Source organism: Pezoporus wallicus, unplaced genomic scaffold (genome assembly GCF_028554395.1).
Source record: "Pezoporus wallicus isolate ANWC-B61680 ecotype Strahan unplaced genomic scaffold, APGP_CSIRO_Pwel_v1 contig_4055, whole genome shotgun sequence".
NCBI lineage: Eukaryota > Metazoa > Chordata > Aves > Psittaciformes > Psittacidae > Pezoporus > Pezoporus wallicus.
In genome coordinates, this window is record NW_026642952.1 from 376,647 (window position 1) to 393,456 (window position 16,810).

The 16,810-nt window shown below is 38.0% G+C and overlaps 1 protein-coding gene across 4 annotated transcripts in view; it reads right to left on the reverse strand.

Annotated features, from left to right (window-relative positions):
• Nucleotides 1-16,810, reverse strand: part of SNX24 (sorting nexin 24) — a 93,307-nt gene that overhangs the window by 1,903 nt on the left and 74,594 nt on the right. For all 4 annotated transcript variants that reach the window (XM_057433280.1, XM_057433275.1, XM_057433276.1 and 1 more), the window contains 3 exons: nucleotides 5,482-5,576; nucleotides 4,352-4,384; nucleotides 3,498-3,562 (listed from right to left, as the gene is read on the reverse strand). In XM_057433280.1, coding sequence (XP_057289263.1) covers nucleotides 3,498-3,562; nucleotides 4,352-4,384; nucleotides 5,482-5,576 — 193 coding nt within the window. The remainder of the gene's footprint in view (nucleotides 1-3,497; nucleotides 3,563-4,351; nucleotides 4,385-5,481; nucleotides 5,577-16,810) is intronic.

The following is a 16,810-nucleotide window of genomic DNA, read 5'->3' on the forward strand; positions in this document are numbered from 1 at the left end:
AACTTCTCATAGTAAGTCATAAATTACTTGTTAATAATTTGAATCCAATAATGATTCCTCAAGTCCTGCAAGCTCAGCTATCCCCAGACACCCTGGCAGAATAACCCTATGCTGTTGTCATTAATGTTATTAAAAGTACACTTGTAAGGGCAATCTGATGCTTTCCTTCCAAATTAAATGCTGCAGTTCCAGAAACCAGTTTTTACTGGTTCTTCTATAACATACAGAATATACAGGAAAATGAGTATTGATTTAAAAAATTATGCAACTTTATCAAATTTACTGTGAGGCTTTGCTGCTTAAAAAAATTCGAGTATGTTAATTTCAGTTGATTGTATAAATACACTAAGCACAGTCTTGCAAATCTGTGATACTGACACAGCTTAAATAATCATCAGAGCAGTTTTTGAACAAGTGACAATAAATCTGAGATTCCATTTTTTAGCTTCTGAGGCATCATTTTAAATTTGCAGCATTTTATATTTTTAATTAATTTTTCTTCAAAATAGTACATGTTGTTTTTTTTTCCCCACCCCTAAAAATAGAGTGGCCACCTTACACAAAAGGTGATGTGCTCATGCACTCAGAAACATCATGAAAAAGCGAGTGTGAAAAATCAATGAGGGTTGTGAGTCTTATTTTTGCAAAGTTGCCTTGCAACTCAAAAATGCTTAAGTTCAGTCAGTAGAATAATAGGAAGATGATAGTTTATGAAGACAAGTAACAGTGCAATGAAGGGGGGAAAAAGGTGTTCTCCAAGTATTATCTTGCAGAAAGAACTGTTTATTTCATTAAAAAAAGAACAAACCCATAAATACACAATCTCCTTTTTTTTTGTGGGAACACAGCCCTTCCTGTATCCAGGGAGGAATAACTCCTGAACACTTCTGAGCCAGACAACTCTCACAGATCATCTTCAAAGAGTACACAAAATGAATAATTATTCATTTGGACACTTTTGGTCACAATCTGAACAACCTTTGCTGTTTTTTTACAAATGAATCAGAGTCTATCAAAGTCAGAACTGATCTGAAAGACAATTTTAGAATGCTCATCTATATTTTCTCTGTGCTGCAAACTGAAAATGAAAGAATTAAAGGTAGTGTGTAAAAGCCGTAAAAACTTTTGTTTCTTTCCAACTAGACTTAACTAGTAGGGCCTCTAGACTTAAGACTTGGTTTTCTTCCCTTTTTAAACTACAACTCACATTCTAATTTGTTTTTTAATTCAAATTAAAGAGTAACTTGCAAATGAATTTGATGCTTTAGGGTCTTCAAATACAAAGAATATTCATGTGCCACATGAAATCTAAATACTGTGTATCAAGGCCAGAAAATGACTTGGCAAAAGCCGTAGAAGTCTTTTGTTTCAGATGTCATTAATGAGGCCTACTTAATATTTAAACATGGCATGCATTAGAAGAGGCCTTTATCTTAATCCAAGTAAGGGACTACTTAATGGAGTAGTTACAAAATTCATTATGAAGTTCCTAATGATTTCAAGAAAAGGGAACTCAGCCTTAGTCATATATTAAGGAAGGAAGACCATCACAGAACTGCAAAATCCTGAATAGAAGTCTTACAGCAAAACCTTACATGTTAGCTGAAAACATTAAGAAGTGCTGTCTGCATTTTCAGAGTAACTGACTATGAAATCCATTTTCTCTCTCATGAATGATATGGAATTAGATTATGTTCATAATTTACACATTGCTCTCGAGCAATCCAAGTTTGCAATTAAGAGGAGCATTAAACAGTAAGATTAAAACATGCAGTTGTGATCCACTCTAAATACCAGTATAGGTAGCATCTGGACCAACTTTTAGACAGAGGTATTTCTGCAAGTCCTTCTGCACTGCGTTGTCACTTGGGTGAGGAGTGATCTTGTAAAGTGACAATCTCACCATGACCTGTGCTTTGGTGTATTGATTTTCTGATGTGTGCTGGAGCCTCAGATGTGCATTCAGCCCAGGTGATCATACCAGTCCTAAGTCAAGTCTAAATGACTAAAAACTAAACGACCTTTTAATGTGTCTTCTGATGTGGACCTTGGTCACACAAGATCTCTCCACTGTTTCATTCTAGAACTACCAACTTCAAGTTCAGTAAGACACTATAGGGTCAATACCATTGGGCCACACCACTAGCTACAGTGGACATTGCCAGTCAGGGAGACTATTTAAACCTCTCAAAATAAGTGAGCCTGGTCCCTATGGTTTTGAAAAACAGCCTGAAAAAAACAACAGAATCACAGAATGACTGCAACTGGAAGAGACCTCCAGAGGTGATCTGCTCCAACCCCCTGCTCAAGTAAGGACACCCAGAGCCAGTTGTCCAGGACCATTTCCAGAGAGCTCTTCAGGATCTCTAAGGTTGGAAACTCCACCTCCGCTCTGGTGACCTGTGCCAGGGCTCAGTCACCCTCACAGTGAGGGTGTTTCCACTGGGCACTACTGAAAAGAGCCTGGCTTTGTCTTTTTACACCCTTCCTTCAGGTATTTATATACATCTTGAGAAGATGTGAATGAAGTACACTTCGCTGGCTAAGGAACTTCAAGCAAACAGTGTTCTTTCCTAAATTTACTCTTAAAAATTTTATGATGTTCAAGGCAGCTAAAGAACCTCCCTTTTGATTTCAATACGGTATTTTCTATGAAACAAATAATTCAACAATTCAACAAATGAAACAATTTCTCCCTTACTTTGCAGCTCTGGGAGAAAATTCTCCCTTGAAAGGACAATTACATTTTTAATACAAGATTTAGTAGAAGTATCAGTTCAAACAAGTAAAATGATAAAACAACGAGGAACGCAGTATTAAAAATGATTTTTTTTTGTTTTACTTGCACACATTTAAGACAGAAGGTAAGTTCTCTGAACTAATAATGCAAAGAACTTTTGTATAAAAAAAAAGGCAAAAAGAAAAAAGGGTTTATTTAAAGCTCTTTCAGACACTTTTTTGAACCACATATGGTTCAAAAAAGAAATGAAGGTTAACACAAATTTCCTGTGAAATACATCAAACTGTACATTCTTCTTCTCCCTCCCCACTCCCCCAAAAGAGCACTAGAGGTTATAAATGATAAGAAATAGTAATAATCCAAATGGAAATACAAACATGCTCACAGGAGATAGACTGGTGTTTAGGGAAAAAGCACTTACAAAGGACTGTGCCTCTAAGTTCAAATCCTTCAGGCAAAACAGCCCAAAGGGTCAACAAGAAGAAAAGAAAGGCAATGTTTTTTTTTCTTTTGACCTGAATTCTCAGTAGATATGTCTGAGAGAAGAACTGGGGGAGAAAATTCCACCCTTTTATAAATCGTCCACCCCACTTAGTGTTTTAATGGTTTCTTACACAAGAACTATCGTTTTATTGGCAGGTTATTAGATTTTGGACCAGTGTCATCTGACTAGGCTGATATTAATAATAATAATGTGATTTATGCAGTGCAGGGTCAGAGCAGTAAAGCACTGTTAACAGATGACAGGTTTGATTACCATTGGCTTTAGGCAAGACATATGGATCCCTCAGGAACAGCAGCACAGGCTGGTGGGACAGTTTGCTGGAAAGGTCAAGAACAGAGATGTCAGTATCAAGGGACAGCAAACAGAATATTGTACAAACTAGCTTTGATAAAGTGAGGTGGCTGAGCCATGCAGTAGCCGTGGCCCGTGTGCTTCTGCACATCAGTGCTGCCCAGAAAGAGCAGGCTTCATCTCCTGGGAGCAAAGCTCACCGCCCCTCAGCTGCACAGCAAAATTGCCAATGTGAAGCTGAGGTGAAGGGGCTGTGTGTCAGGAGGAGCAGCTGGTAGCTGGCTTTGAGACCTCCCTGATACCTCATGTAATGCAGGCTGCAAGATCACCTACAACCACAGGCCTTGGTAGCCCTTCGCAGGGCTGTTTCGCATCCTGGCCACAGTACAGACATCCCTCACCAGCCCTCTTTCCTCTGCTCTGTACATGCATGTGCCAAGTAGTTCAACCAGGTACATACAACGACCTGTCAAAACACATAGTGGAGAACCCAAACCTCCATTTCCTTCTGGCAAATCTTCCTGCTACCTAAAATATACTTTAATGGGTAAAAACATTCCCAGAAATTTATTTCAGAGCTAGCAGTACTCTATTAGGGTTTTGCAAAGAATTTCTCAATACAAGGATCCTCAATTCACACTACAAATGGATGGATCTACCACAGCTGATGAAACTAGCCATGATTATAAACACATCTAATTTTAATACTATACTACTGCCATTTTGTCAACTGCACTGAACAAATATAGTAAACACCAATAATTTCAAGTAGTTTATTAATCTGGTGTCCTAGAAAGAGTAGGCATCAAGCTTACCTTGATTCTTCAGATTCTGTTTCATCAAAAGAGCTGCAAGTAAAGTGAGAGGAAACTTTGGTTAAACAAAATTACACTAAAAAGAAAAAGCAAACAAATCCTTTAAGAACCATCAAAGGGAGGAATCTTTTAATAGTCAGTAGTTGTGTAATGTCATGCGATGGAATAACTGTGGGAGATCGTATCTTTTTATGACAACCTCTACTTGGAAATGACAGCATCTATTTTACTGAAATAGATTCACAAGCACATCTCTTTGTCTATGAAGCACTGGGGTACAGTCCCACTGAAGGTATTGCCTGACGTTATTCACTGCAAGTGAAAGTACAAGTCTGTAAGCTTCCAAGTCCCTCTGGAGACTGCCCTGGGCCAGATGCTTCCCAGTGTATAGAGGGCCTCAAAATTATTTCCACTTTTTTCACCTGGCCTCCTCTCCACTGCAGATCCACAGAGCTTCCCCTGAAGTGGGAAAGAGCCACATAGCTTTCTGGGGAGCAAGTTCTGCTGGACTATCAACTCTCAGCCTGCATGGCAAAAGAAATTACTTTCCCTACAAAGCTTACAGCTGCAGATGGTAACAGAGCTTCCAGTTACACTGTTTGGGGTGTTTCTGTAGTCATTACATTGACCATACAAAGATTCCCTTCTCCCACCCTGATCAAGAACCCTTCCCAATGGAAAGGCAATGGGGCCATTTGGGTTGATGTCATCAGAAAGGTGAAAGACCCCATTTTCAAACACACAGAGGGAGATCATAGAAGGAGCATAGAATGAACTTCTATTTTGTGCAGTTACTATGTCCATAGGTTTTCTATGCAACTTTAGTGAGTGTTTATGAGTATTGTACATTTCAGTAGATACTTCAAGATCTATGAGAAAATCATGTTTTTCCCCATCTAAACTCTCCTTTCCTAAGAATATTACATGAAACCTCACTTGTGTCTTTGAACAGTCTGGATTTATTTTACCACATTTTGGGGATATAAACATTCTTAACTGAACGTTATGCCCATTTATTTTACAGTGTTAGAGTTGGCAGAAAGACCATTTTAAGTCAATGGAATTGCGTCAGCACTGAGTGAATATGGGCCTCTTGGTCTCCATGTATTTTTCAGTAAATGAGAGCTTACCCACAGCTTTCTGCTTTTGGCAAGCTAGGTACATGGCGAACATTCAGGAAATCAAGAAATATTTTAGGGAGCTCTTCATTTTCTAAAACAACTGTCTGTAAAAAAATAAAGAGAAAAGGCACAATAAATACCCAAGATCTTTTAGTATCTTAATTATCAGACATTTTTATTCAAGCTACCAAAACATTTCCCATTTGCAACACTTTTCAATTCTTACACCCATTTTGGAGTACTTCATTTCAGTAGGAAAACCACAGTTCTTAATGAATCACATATAAATACATTCAGTTCATGCCACTACATTGTTTTTCACCTGCCATCACTAGTGCTAAGCTAGATGTCTCTCAAGCAGAGACATCTGGAACTAAGTTACTGGCACACTGATTTGTGAATAAAATCCTGTTTATTTAAAGCATAAATCAGCTATAACACAGTGCTTTTATGTTCACCTGTCTGCCACACCAATGGAAAACTGAAGTCTCCATTTGGTGCAATTTTATTAATACATGCCTTGGTAAATGCCAACAAGCGAAAGAAACTCTTTGCTTAGCTTGACAGATGAGCTTACAACATACTCCTATCTGCACTGGGACTCCTAATGACAGAGCTCTGACCAAATGCTGCTGGCTAGACATGCCACATTCTTCCAGAGCAATGACGTGAAGACTGGACTCCACTCTCCTTTGTTTTCCATTGATTAGATGATTTACAATTTTCAGTAAATTAATTACAAGTATTCTTAAAAATATGTAGCAAATAAATGAGATTCTCAAGTGCCTGTTCATCATGAAACAATGACTCTTAAAGAAAAAAGTAGATCTCTGACAGTTTCAAAGAAGCAGACCAAAAATAATCATTGATCATTTTCATGGGGCAAACAGAATAGTTCATAAATTCAACCAATGTCTCACCTGAAAGAGTAAGCCCTTATTTATTTACTGTTCATACTGCCATATATTCTGATAATACACATCACATGCAAATGAAAGCCACAAGCTCTTTCCTAAAAAAGCCTTCCTTCCTTCATAAAGTCCTGATCCAGAGAGGATGTATGCACGGAAGAAACTTCACTAGATTTATAAATCAAACAACTTGTGCAAGTAAAGCTATCCACATCCATCCTGATCATTTTCACACCCTATGTTAGAAGAAACAAACCTAGAGAAGAAACAAGACTGGCAGTGGGAAGAAACATTACTCTTCTTACATTCAGGAGGTAACTTACTCCTGTGTGTATATTCTTTTACATTATAATTAGCACTGCGGAGACACAACAGGATGTAGAGAATAACAAGATTACAAAAAAAAAAATAGGTTGGAAGAGACATTTAGAAGTTCCTCTAGATTTTACAGTAGGTTTTATAGGGAATGGTTTGATTATTTGTGTAATGAAAACCCAGTTAATATTAAAATTCAGGAAGATGTGCATAGACTTAAAAGAGAGAAACCATTTGAAAACAAAGATATTTGAGAACTGCTTCTTTTTTTATGTTACATTTGCAAATCTGAATTCAGAATCTACAGTTCTTCAACAGCTGCAGACATCACTAACAAGTCTGAAAAAAAAACCCAAACCAACAGGAAAAAGGCAGCTTTTGAAATCTCCTGTTCTAGATTTTGGTGGATGTAACAAACAGGGAGGTCTGAAATGTTGGCAAGTGTTAAGCCTTTCAGTTCACCTCCGTATGAACATGCTGCATTAAAAAAATGCCATTTCATTTGCATTCTGAAAAGTCAGCACTCTGCTGCTGCAGAATTTATCCTCTTCTGCATTCAGGTTATGCACAGAAGGAGGGGTGTAGGTGAGTGCATACTCAGAAGGTGTGTGAATTGCATAACAATGCATGTTGTTTGCTCAAATAAATAATCTTAATAATTATATGCAATGAAGAACTGCAAAAAGTTATATAAAGATATTTAAGGGCATACAATACTTACATGCAACCTCATACTTACACTACTGACAGCTTCTTCCAAAAGTTGAGCTGCCTGCTGAGGCTGCTCAACAGAAGAGTGACTGTCAGGGAAGACAAGGATACATGACTGTATAAAACGAAAGCTCCCAACACCTCTTACTCGTTTCTACTTCCACTCACTCCAGATTAATATCTTATCCTGTTTCTCTTTTTTTTTTTTTTATATGACATGCATCAAGTCAACCCAAGAGCTGCTAACCCTGCCCTGACCAAATGTATTTCAGAAAAATATGTAAGGAAATAGCATCTGGTTTATTGTGCTAACCCATATAGTTTGTTAACTGTCAATAACTCTGCTTTGGTGATCAATAAACTTGAAAATGTAGAATTTGCAGAGAAGCAAAGGCAATTTGCACTGTGCTCTATCTTGGATGTTGCCTCTGTTGACTGGGAATTCTGTCATTTCCAGAACTTTATGAAGGCAGGAATGACTGCACTGAACAAATGAGGATTTTTTCAACGGATGTAATGCGACATGCATTTTAAGGAATTAAAAAATAAATGGACGTACAAGTTAATTATACTGATAAGGGGGAAATTACCTTCTGGCTTAACTTCATTTGCTTTGGTATAAAAAAGGGCCAGTGTATAATCCATCCACTTGATATACATGGTAGAAACCAAAGGAAAAGAGAAAAAAACCTTGGGAACAACAACAACAAAAAAAAACCAGCCCTACTAGATCAGGTGTGCCTGTGTAGCTGCATTTCCTACATCTGCTGGTGGCCCAAAGTGGATGTCCAGAGAAAAACGTAAGCATGCTTAGCTTCCTATTTAAGTTGTTCAAAAAAATACTCTTAAATCAGAAATAAATGTTAACATAATCGGCTTAATTTAAGTGGGGCAACCCATAACAGAACTGACTTTTAACGTCTAACTGAAAACTTGTGACATACATTTTGCAAACTTGATGATCTTTAAATAATAGCTGATTATAAAAGGTACCAGAAGGTAAAGTCTCTACACTACTGTCAATAATTTATGATGTGATATGCTCAACTGTAGCCTTTGTTCAAGTCATTATGTCATTAGCTTGTAAATATGATTATTACCTGTTTGCTCTGCAATCCGAAACGTAGTAGATATTTTCAAAGAAATAGTCTCACAATTAGCTTGTTTGTAATGTGAATTTTCAGTTAATCTTAACTGTATCAAGACCATAGCAATGAGTTTCAATTATGGGCCCCAGAGTGCTAAGTAGACTAACTTAAGAAAAAAAAAACCAAAACCTAAAATAAATAAAAACTTCCAAAACCTCTGGCAAGTGATTGGGAAGTGACTCCAGAAACACATTTTTCAAACTCATTGATTTCAGCTAAACTAAGAGTATAGACGCCATATATTCTTAAAAAATCGTAAAGGGTGTTTATCTGTTACTGTCACACTTTAATGAACTACTGTATGTTTTAGGAAGAAAAACAAAACAACAGACACAAGGGAAAGCCTGGTACTTACATCAGCAGAAATGTCTTTTTCATCAAAAAGATGCAATTATTATGTAACACAAATCACAAAAATCCCAATTTTTCTACCTTATCAGTTTTATAAAATCATGTTTCCTCCAGATTTAATTGATTAGTTGATTTAATTGATTAGTTCTTACAGTGACATCTGAAATACTTAATTGTTGGTTATCTTTTCTCCTACAGCAAGTAGAATATAGTCATAAAATTGCGAAGGGACTTGTTCTGCCTTAACGTTACCTAGATGCCATCATGCAGTGGAAAACAGCGCTAAAATATCACAGGATAATGCTCTCCAACAAGGGAGACACACAAACAGCATAATGATTTCCCACGAGTTTCCTTTTTAGAAAATTGTCTCTAAAGACAGGGTAAACGGTGACTTATCTTCACAGAGGACACTGCAAAATCGAACACTGGCATTTTAGTTAGGTCCAAACCTACTCATCAGCCAATTATAAGAGTAACTGAACATCCTGCTCAAAACCTGAACAAGACTACTTTGATAACCTTAGGAGATCATGCCACAGGAATGCATAGTTTTCAGGTATTTATTATTTTTTAAAAATTATTATTAATAATAATTATTTTTTTATTTTAATGCAAAAAGATTTAAAAATCAATATCTTAATATCACCTATCATATTTTCTCAAGGTTACTGGAACAGTTGTTGGAGAGCAAAAAATGCGAGAGGGGAGCTGATTTACAAGGTTTTTACGAGTCCTTACAGACTTTTCCATTCAATCAGGTTTAGTCTGAAATGCTGTACTGTTTGGATGAAAAAGTTCATGACAGTTTTTCTTCTCTTCACAGGCAGAGATACTTCACAATACCTAATTCAGTGGTGCAGCTAAAATGTGGGAGAAGAAAATCAATACATTCCAGCTACAGTAAGTAGGCTGGAGTGTCAGTCTCCACTGGGACCAAAACCCACATCTTTTAGAACACTTTACAGTCTACATTCTTCCACTAACCTCCTTTTTGTGAAGTGCTTTATACAGTCCCATGAAATGATAAAAAAGTTACCAAAAGAACACATTAACTAAAAACCAACTAGACAAAGGAACCAGACTTCTAAGAGCCAGCTTTTCTTTTTTTAAAGTCACAGCAGATACAATAATGTTTTATATTACCCATTGTGAAGAACTATGAAGAAACCACTTCCTTCTTCAGTAAGAATGTTGTTATAGAATTATTTCTAAATAAGTTGTCACTTAAGCTTTACTAAGGAATTGCCACTTTTCATTATTACTAAAAACATGTTTTTCAAGACAGGAGGTTATCAAACATGCTTAAAACCCTGTATAAAGATACAAGAAACATGCAAACATGCATATAACAATACAGAAGTGATGCTCCATGCAAAGTACCAGCTAGCTAACACTCCTAGGCTGCATATCAAAGGGGGGGTCAACCGTAAAAAAAGGCACAGAGGGGAATTGCCCCTGTGAACCGCAAGACTGGAGAGTAAAAAATCCTGTACCAACTTTCAGATTCGTTATACTTCCATTGAGCTTAAAACTTGCAAGGTTATCTCCTGAGTGACAAATCCATCTATCACAGCATTCTCAAAGTACATGGAGGGTAAGTGAACTGGATAGAAATGAAGTCATGTGAGTTATATGACTGCTGGATCATCATTGAAAATATGTACGCAAATTTATGACAGCATCTATAAGCTATTAACACTTCTATTTAAGCCTTACTTAACCTAAATTTAAAGCACTTTAATAATTTTCACTAAAATTACTACCCACTAAGTTTTAAGGTAGTCAGTACTTCAGTTAGAAAGCTAGTTAATTATGCATTTGCAGTCCCAACTAGTATTTAACTACTAAGTGCAGAACAAATTGACTTGAGGCTATGTGCACAAACATAAGCCATTTGTTGTGAAAAATACAACACTGAATTTTTTTTTGAAAACTGGGAATGTAGTAGGAGCAAACAGTGAATATCTCTGCAGCAAAATAGGAGACTAACCTTTGAAAGATTAGAAACAAAGTGCAACAGACTACGGTTCCTTTGAAAAATAAAAATGAAAGGAAGCAGTCAATATAATTTCCTGAGAGACTGCTCAAAGGACTGGAGGTTAGGACAAAGCTCACTGAGAAATGAAGAAATCAACAGAGCAAAAGGAAAAGAAGCAGAAGGGCAGGATGAGCTAACGATATCAAAAAAAAAAAAAAGTTAGTAGGAACAAGAAAGGCTTTTAAAAATAAGTATTGCAAAGAGTAAACAGATCCCTTAATGACAAAAAAGACACCAAAATAAATGTTGATTTTAAAACAGCTTAATTGAAGTGTTTCTTAAAAGTCAATGGACCCCTAAGACAATGGACATATAACAAGTAATTAAGACCCTGTCAATAATGCTACTGGTAACAAAAAGGTGCAGGACTACCTTAGACAATAACATACATATATATCAATCAGTAGATCTAGAAAATACACATTCCAGGATGGTAAAGAAATTGGATAGCTATGCTTGGAAGTCTCCTCGAAGTACAGGGGAAGAAGATTTGAAAAAAAAGCAAACACATTTACAATACACTACACAAAAGACAAAGCAGAATAGGTTAACACTTGAGCTACTGTTTTCTGAAATCTTAAAGGAACTAAATAAAAATACACTGTAAATTACCACATCCCCTCCAACATTCAGGTTTCAAACTAAAACACCTGGAAAGTCTGGCAACTGGAAGTTTTTTTGGCTCCTCATAGTCAGATGCTGCCGTCCTTATATGCTTTTGCACACTGAGGAGGAGGTCAGATGGGATAAAGCAGCAAAAACCCGCAATGGTATCAGATCAGGTAATTAAAGACTACCACAAATACATACTTGAAGGCAAATAAAGCCAGTACTGAAATGTGAGTTTCAGGTTTTCCAAATTTGCAAGTGTTACTTAAGTCCTAAGAATGCTTCTCTAAATACTGGGATTTAGTGCATGTTCTTGTCTTCTTAGTATGAGATAACTCCTTAGAATTACAGGATCATTTAGGCTGGAAAAGACCTTTAAGATCATCAAGTACAACAATTAACCTAGCACTTCCAAGTCTACCATTTAACTATGTCCCTAAGCACACGTCTACACATTCTTCAAACACCTTCAGGGATAGTGACTTCACCAGTTCCCTGGGCAGCCTGTTCCAATGCTTAACAACACGTTCTGTGACAAAATGCTCCTAATGTCAATCTAAACCTCCCCCGGTACAACTTGAGGCCACTTCTTCTCATCCTATCACTGGGTACTTGGGAGAAGACACCAACACCCACCTCACTACAACCTCCTTTCAGTTGTTTAGAGTGATAAGGTCCCCCCTGAGCCTCTTCTTCTCCAGAGTGAACATCCTGGTTCCCTCAGCCATTCCTAGTCAGATTTGTGCTCCAGACCCTTCACTAGCTTCCTTGCCCTTCTCTTGGACCCACTCCAGCACCTCAATGTCCCCCTTGTAGTGAGGGGCCCAGAACTGAACACAGGATTCGAGGTGCAGCCTCACCAGTGCAGTACAGGGGGATGATCACTGCCCTGGCCCTGCTGGCCACACTATTGCTGATACAGGCCAAGATGCTGTTAGCCTTCTTGTGGGTACATGCTGGCTTATGTTCAGCTCCGTCAATCAGCACCCACAGGTCCTTTTCCACTGAGCAGCTTTCCAGTCACTCTGCCCCAAGCCTGGGGCGTTGAATGGGAAGCATAGCAAGCCAGCTACCCAAAACAAAGGACCTTCAGGATCCCCTCGCCATGACCTTCTCGCCATCAGGCAGATAGAACTGACCTAGGAGACAAGGGAGGTTGGAAAGGGGCTACTCTTTTTTGCATGTGGTTCTTGTGGCCCAAGGGCAGGACCCGGCACTTTGCCTTGTTGAATCTCACACCACTGGCCACAGCTCATTGATCCAGCCTGTCCAGATTCCTCTGCAGAGCCTTTCTATCCTCCAGCAGATCAACACTCCTGCCCAAATGGTGTCATGTGCAAACCGACTGAGGGTGCAATGGATCCTCTCACCCACATAAAGATATTAAACAGAACTGGCCCCAGTACTGTGCCCTGTGGAACACCACTTGTGACCAGCCACCAACTGGATTTAACTCCATGAGCCTGGCCATCCAGTTTTCACTCGGTAAAGAGTATGCTTGTCCAAGCCATGAGCAGATGTTTCCTTCCTTTTTTTTTTTTTCCCTCGGTCTCCTCATCAAAGGATGTCTCTAATTGAGGCCATAAACCACAGAGAAGTATATTTGCGTACAGTTACAGTAACAAATCAGCAGGCTCACACATTATCTTGCCTAAGGAAACTCATTGATTAATTCTCTGATTTGCCCCTGGTCTATACCATATTATCTACAGCTGCTTTAGAACAGGAAGACTAAAAAAATGTTAAAAATGTTTTTAAAAAAAAAGAAAGTCCTATAAGAGAACTGGGGATTTATAAACTGGTACACCTGTTGCAGGGAAGTTAGCAACAACTGCAGTAAGTACTGCGTGGATAAACACATCTGGATAGAAACGGATCACAGAGCTGCTGTTAAAGGAGGCCCTGTTTCAAAACTTACTGCAATCCCTGACAGGATCAAGAAGCATGGATAAATATGGCCCTGTTGTTTAAGCATACTTTCATTTCCAAAAAGCTTTTGAAAAAGACCCCCACCAAAGACATGGATGTAAACTAAACAGACATGATCTTGCAAACATAAGCAGTTACAGGTCCTGAAACAAAGGATAGGAGAATGCAGCCCACAGTGGTGCATATTGGAAAACGTAACAATGATGGGCTTTAGACTGACCATTAGTAATCAGAGAAGTGAGATACTGGGGGCTACGATGTATCCCTCAAAGGACAAGCTTGTTATCTAGCAGCAACTTAAAAAAAACAGATCATAAACTTATTAGAAATTATTAGAAATCAAGAACTCATTAGAAGTAATAATTATATGTTGCTAATATTATGGAAAAGGAAAGAATTTAGAGATAACAAGACACTTCTTTATGGAACAGGTAGCTGAATCATGGGTCACAGGACATTGCCAACGCTAAAAAATGTGTTTAAAGGAGAGACTGCACAGAATGATGGAAGAGGAATTCATTGAACTGAAAACACATGGCAATACAGAGTGTATTCAGAAAGAATTATCAAGGCATGTTCTCTCTGTTCTCCCTCATGTACCTGCTTTTGAGCCCTATCAGATGCAGGCTATTCTCCCAGAGAAACCTCTGGTCTAATCTGCTCCAAATATTATTTTACAGTATGCCAGGTGACTTACAGGGTTAACTGTGCTAGTCCAGAGTAGCAGATGGCTCTCCCAGAGAAGGAAGATGGCCAACTCACTCTCTCATCTCTTCATATCCCTCGTCCTCTGTGCCATTTAGGTGACTGGGAGAGGCTGCTCCCACCTGCCAGTTCTCATCAGCAAAACTCCATGATGAAAGGTAAATTGTTGGCTTCCATGCACTCAGAGCCCCTCTACCTCCTTCCTCTCTCAGCAGTAGAGACATGAGAGCTCTGTTCTGCTCAGTGGATCCTTATGTGAAGGACTGCCAGGGACAGAGGATAGAGCTGGTGGCTAACCCGGTGGTGCTGGCCAACATCCCAACTTGCAGGCAGTGAAGACAAAGGGGTTATGCAGGGATGATAATCCAACACCTCTTCCCTGCTGTCAACTCTGAGGAGTTCTATTTTAGAAATATGCGCATTCTTTAAAGATTTGCAAAGCAAAATAATTTTAGGACAAAACAAAGGTAAAACAGGAAAGAGTTAAAGGAACACAACAAATATTTTCAGAAAACTTTCAGATGTTACCTGGAACCAGGTACTGTTTGTCTTGGTTTACCTGTACTGAATACAAATTATCTGAGAGAAAATACATTTCTATTGTAAAATGGAAGTGAAATTACTGTTATTTCAATTTGCTAGATGTTTTATGTAGTCACACTGTGAGATATATTAATTCATATTTCATAAAAAATGCTGCTTGACACAGAATACAGTTTTGGCTGCAGAATGGCTGCAGTTTTGTATTTTCATGCTTACTTTCTAGACATACTAAAATATATATAAAAATATTTTTTCTCCTTTTATTACGTTATTTCAAAGAGGAGCTTGAAGAAAATTGTCACTTATCTCTTCACAGAGTGTTTACTATTTTTCCTGCACTGCTGTCTTTTCTAACTGCTGTATTTACTATGCTTGTAAGAAGTCCCTTATAAGAAGAAAAACTGTGAGCAATTAAAGAACTAAGCTGTTCTCCATTCTTCAGAGCCAAGTGTGACAATATTACCTCAACAGTCAGAGAAACAGAGGCATAGTTCTGCAGCATGACCATCTTTCTCTTCATCTCCCCAGGCCTCCAGTCTCTGGATAATGTCACAGACTATTCTGTTAAAACACTTACGTTGAATTGGATCTTGATTTTTTTGTTGGATAATGTGGTTTTGGTCAAGTAAAGCAGCTTGCAAGAACTGAAAAAGCCCAGAACAATACTGAAACCTTTAAGAATAGCCTTGAAATAGCATTTTCACTTTTTTCGTTTGAGAAAAAAAGCATCCCACAGCTCCAATTTTGCTGGTTTTGCTGGGAACAAGGAAAGAGCCAGGTATGTGATGAAGACTGAGGAAATTACCTATTAAAACCAAGTCTCTAAGTCTTACTCTCCCACAAGAAGGTTAATTACATGTAAATGTTGTATCAAAAATCTAGAAATCATTGAGGGATGACTTCCCCATCTGCATTGTTTCCACAAGGTACGGTAACAAAAATGCTATTCAAGTCTACAATAACTTATTTTGTTATATCTCCTTGATATTTTCTTGTCAGAGGTTTTGACTCATAGTGAACTCCTGAGAAATGATTCGACATTCCCTTTGAAACTAATTAGACTAAGCAGCAGGTACCCAATCCAAAGTCCAAACAAGAGATGTAGAAAGCACAGGGAATTCGCTGCACCAGGGGTTAGTAAGCTCACAGTGCCATTTTTGCAGAGGTAACAAGGGGTAACTTAGCTGACCACACATGTTTAGATTTATATGGTGAGTTTTTTTGGGGGGATTTCTTCTTTTTTAGTTTTGTATGTTGGTAGCTCTTTCAGCACAAAATGTGGTGTTGAATAAGGACTCCAGGCTATTTTACAGTGTTGGAAGTGTCACTGCAAGGAAACTGGTAAGCTTAATTTTAAGAACTCTGAAGCTTCCATTACATTTTAATCAACTTAATAAGAAAATACAATCTGCAGTTGCAAGACATTTACTTACTTTTAACAGCAAAAGTGAGGTAAAAGTCTGTAGGTTTTTTTCCTTTTGTTTTGTTTTGTTCCCCCAAATTATTAACATACTAACAACTTACTCCGATATCCTAATTGTGTAGTTAATGAGGTTGTTGTTCACACTAGGGCAGAGAAGCACAAAGTTTTGATCACTAACAAACTCAGAAATGAGACTTGGGGGCTGAGGAAAATGAGTCAGTCTTAACAGTGTATATAGATACCACAGGAATAGGACAATAGTATAAATGTCTTTGTTCTAGTTTGTGAAAACAACTGGCTTTCTTGTAGAACCACTGTAGCAAAGAAAAATCTGTTTTAAAACATCCCCTTTTTCAGATCATATTGAATTACCTTCTGTTTGTAATAATTCTTATGTTTTAAACATTTCCCTAGCACCACAGGAGACCAAGACACAATCAACTTAGAACAATGCAGTAGATGCTGTGCTGACAGCATTAGCCATTGACTCAAAAGCATCAGTTTTCTGAGAAATTCAACAAGGTTTGCTCTCTTTGGAAAACATTTGTAGGAAATTTCTACTCTGCACGGAAACCAATAGGTTAAAGTCAAAGGTTCAGACAATCTCTTCTTGCCTACTTATGCTACAGAAGCAGCATAAGAAATGGTCAAG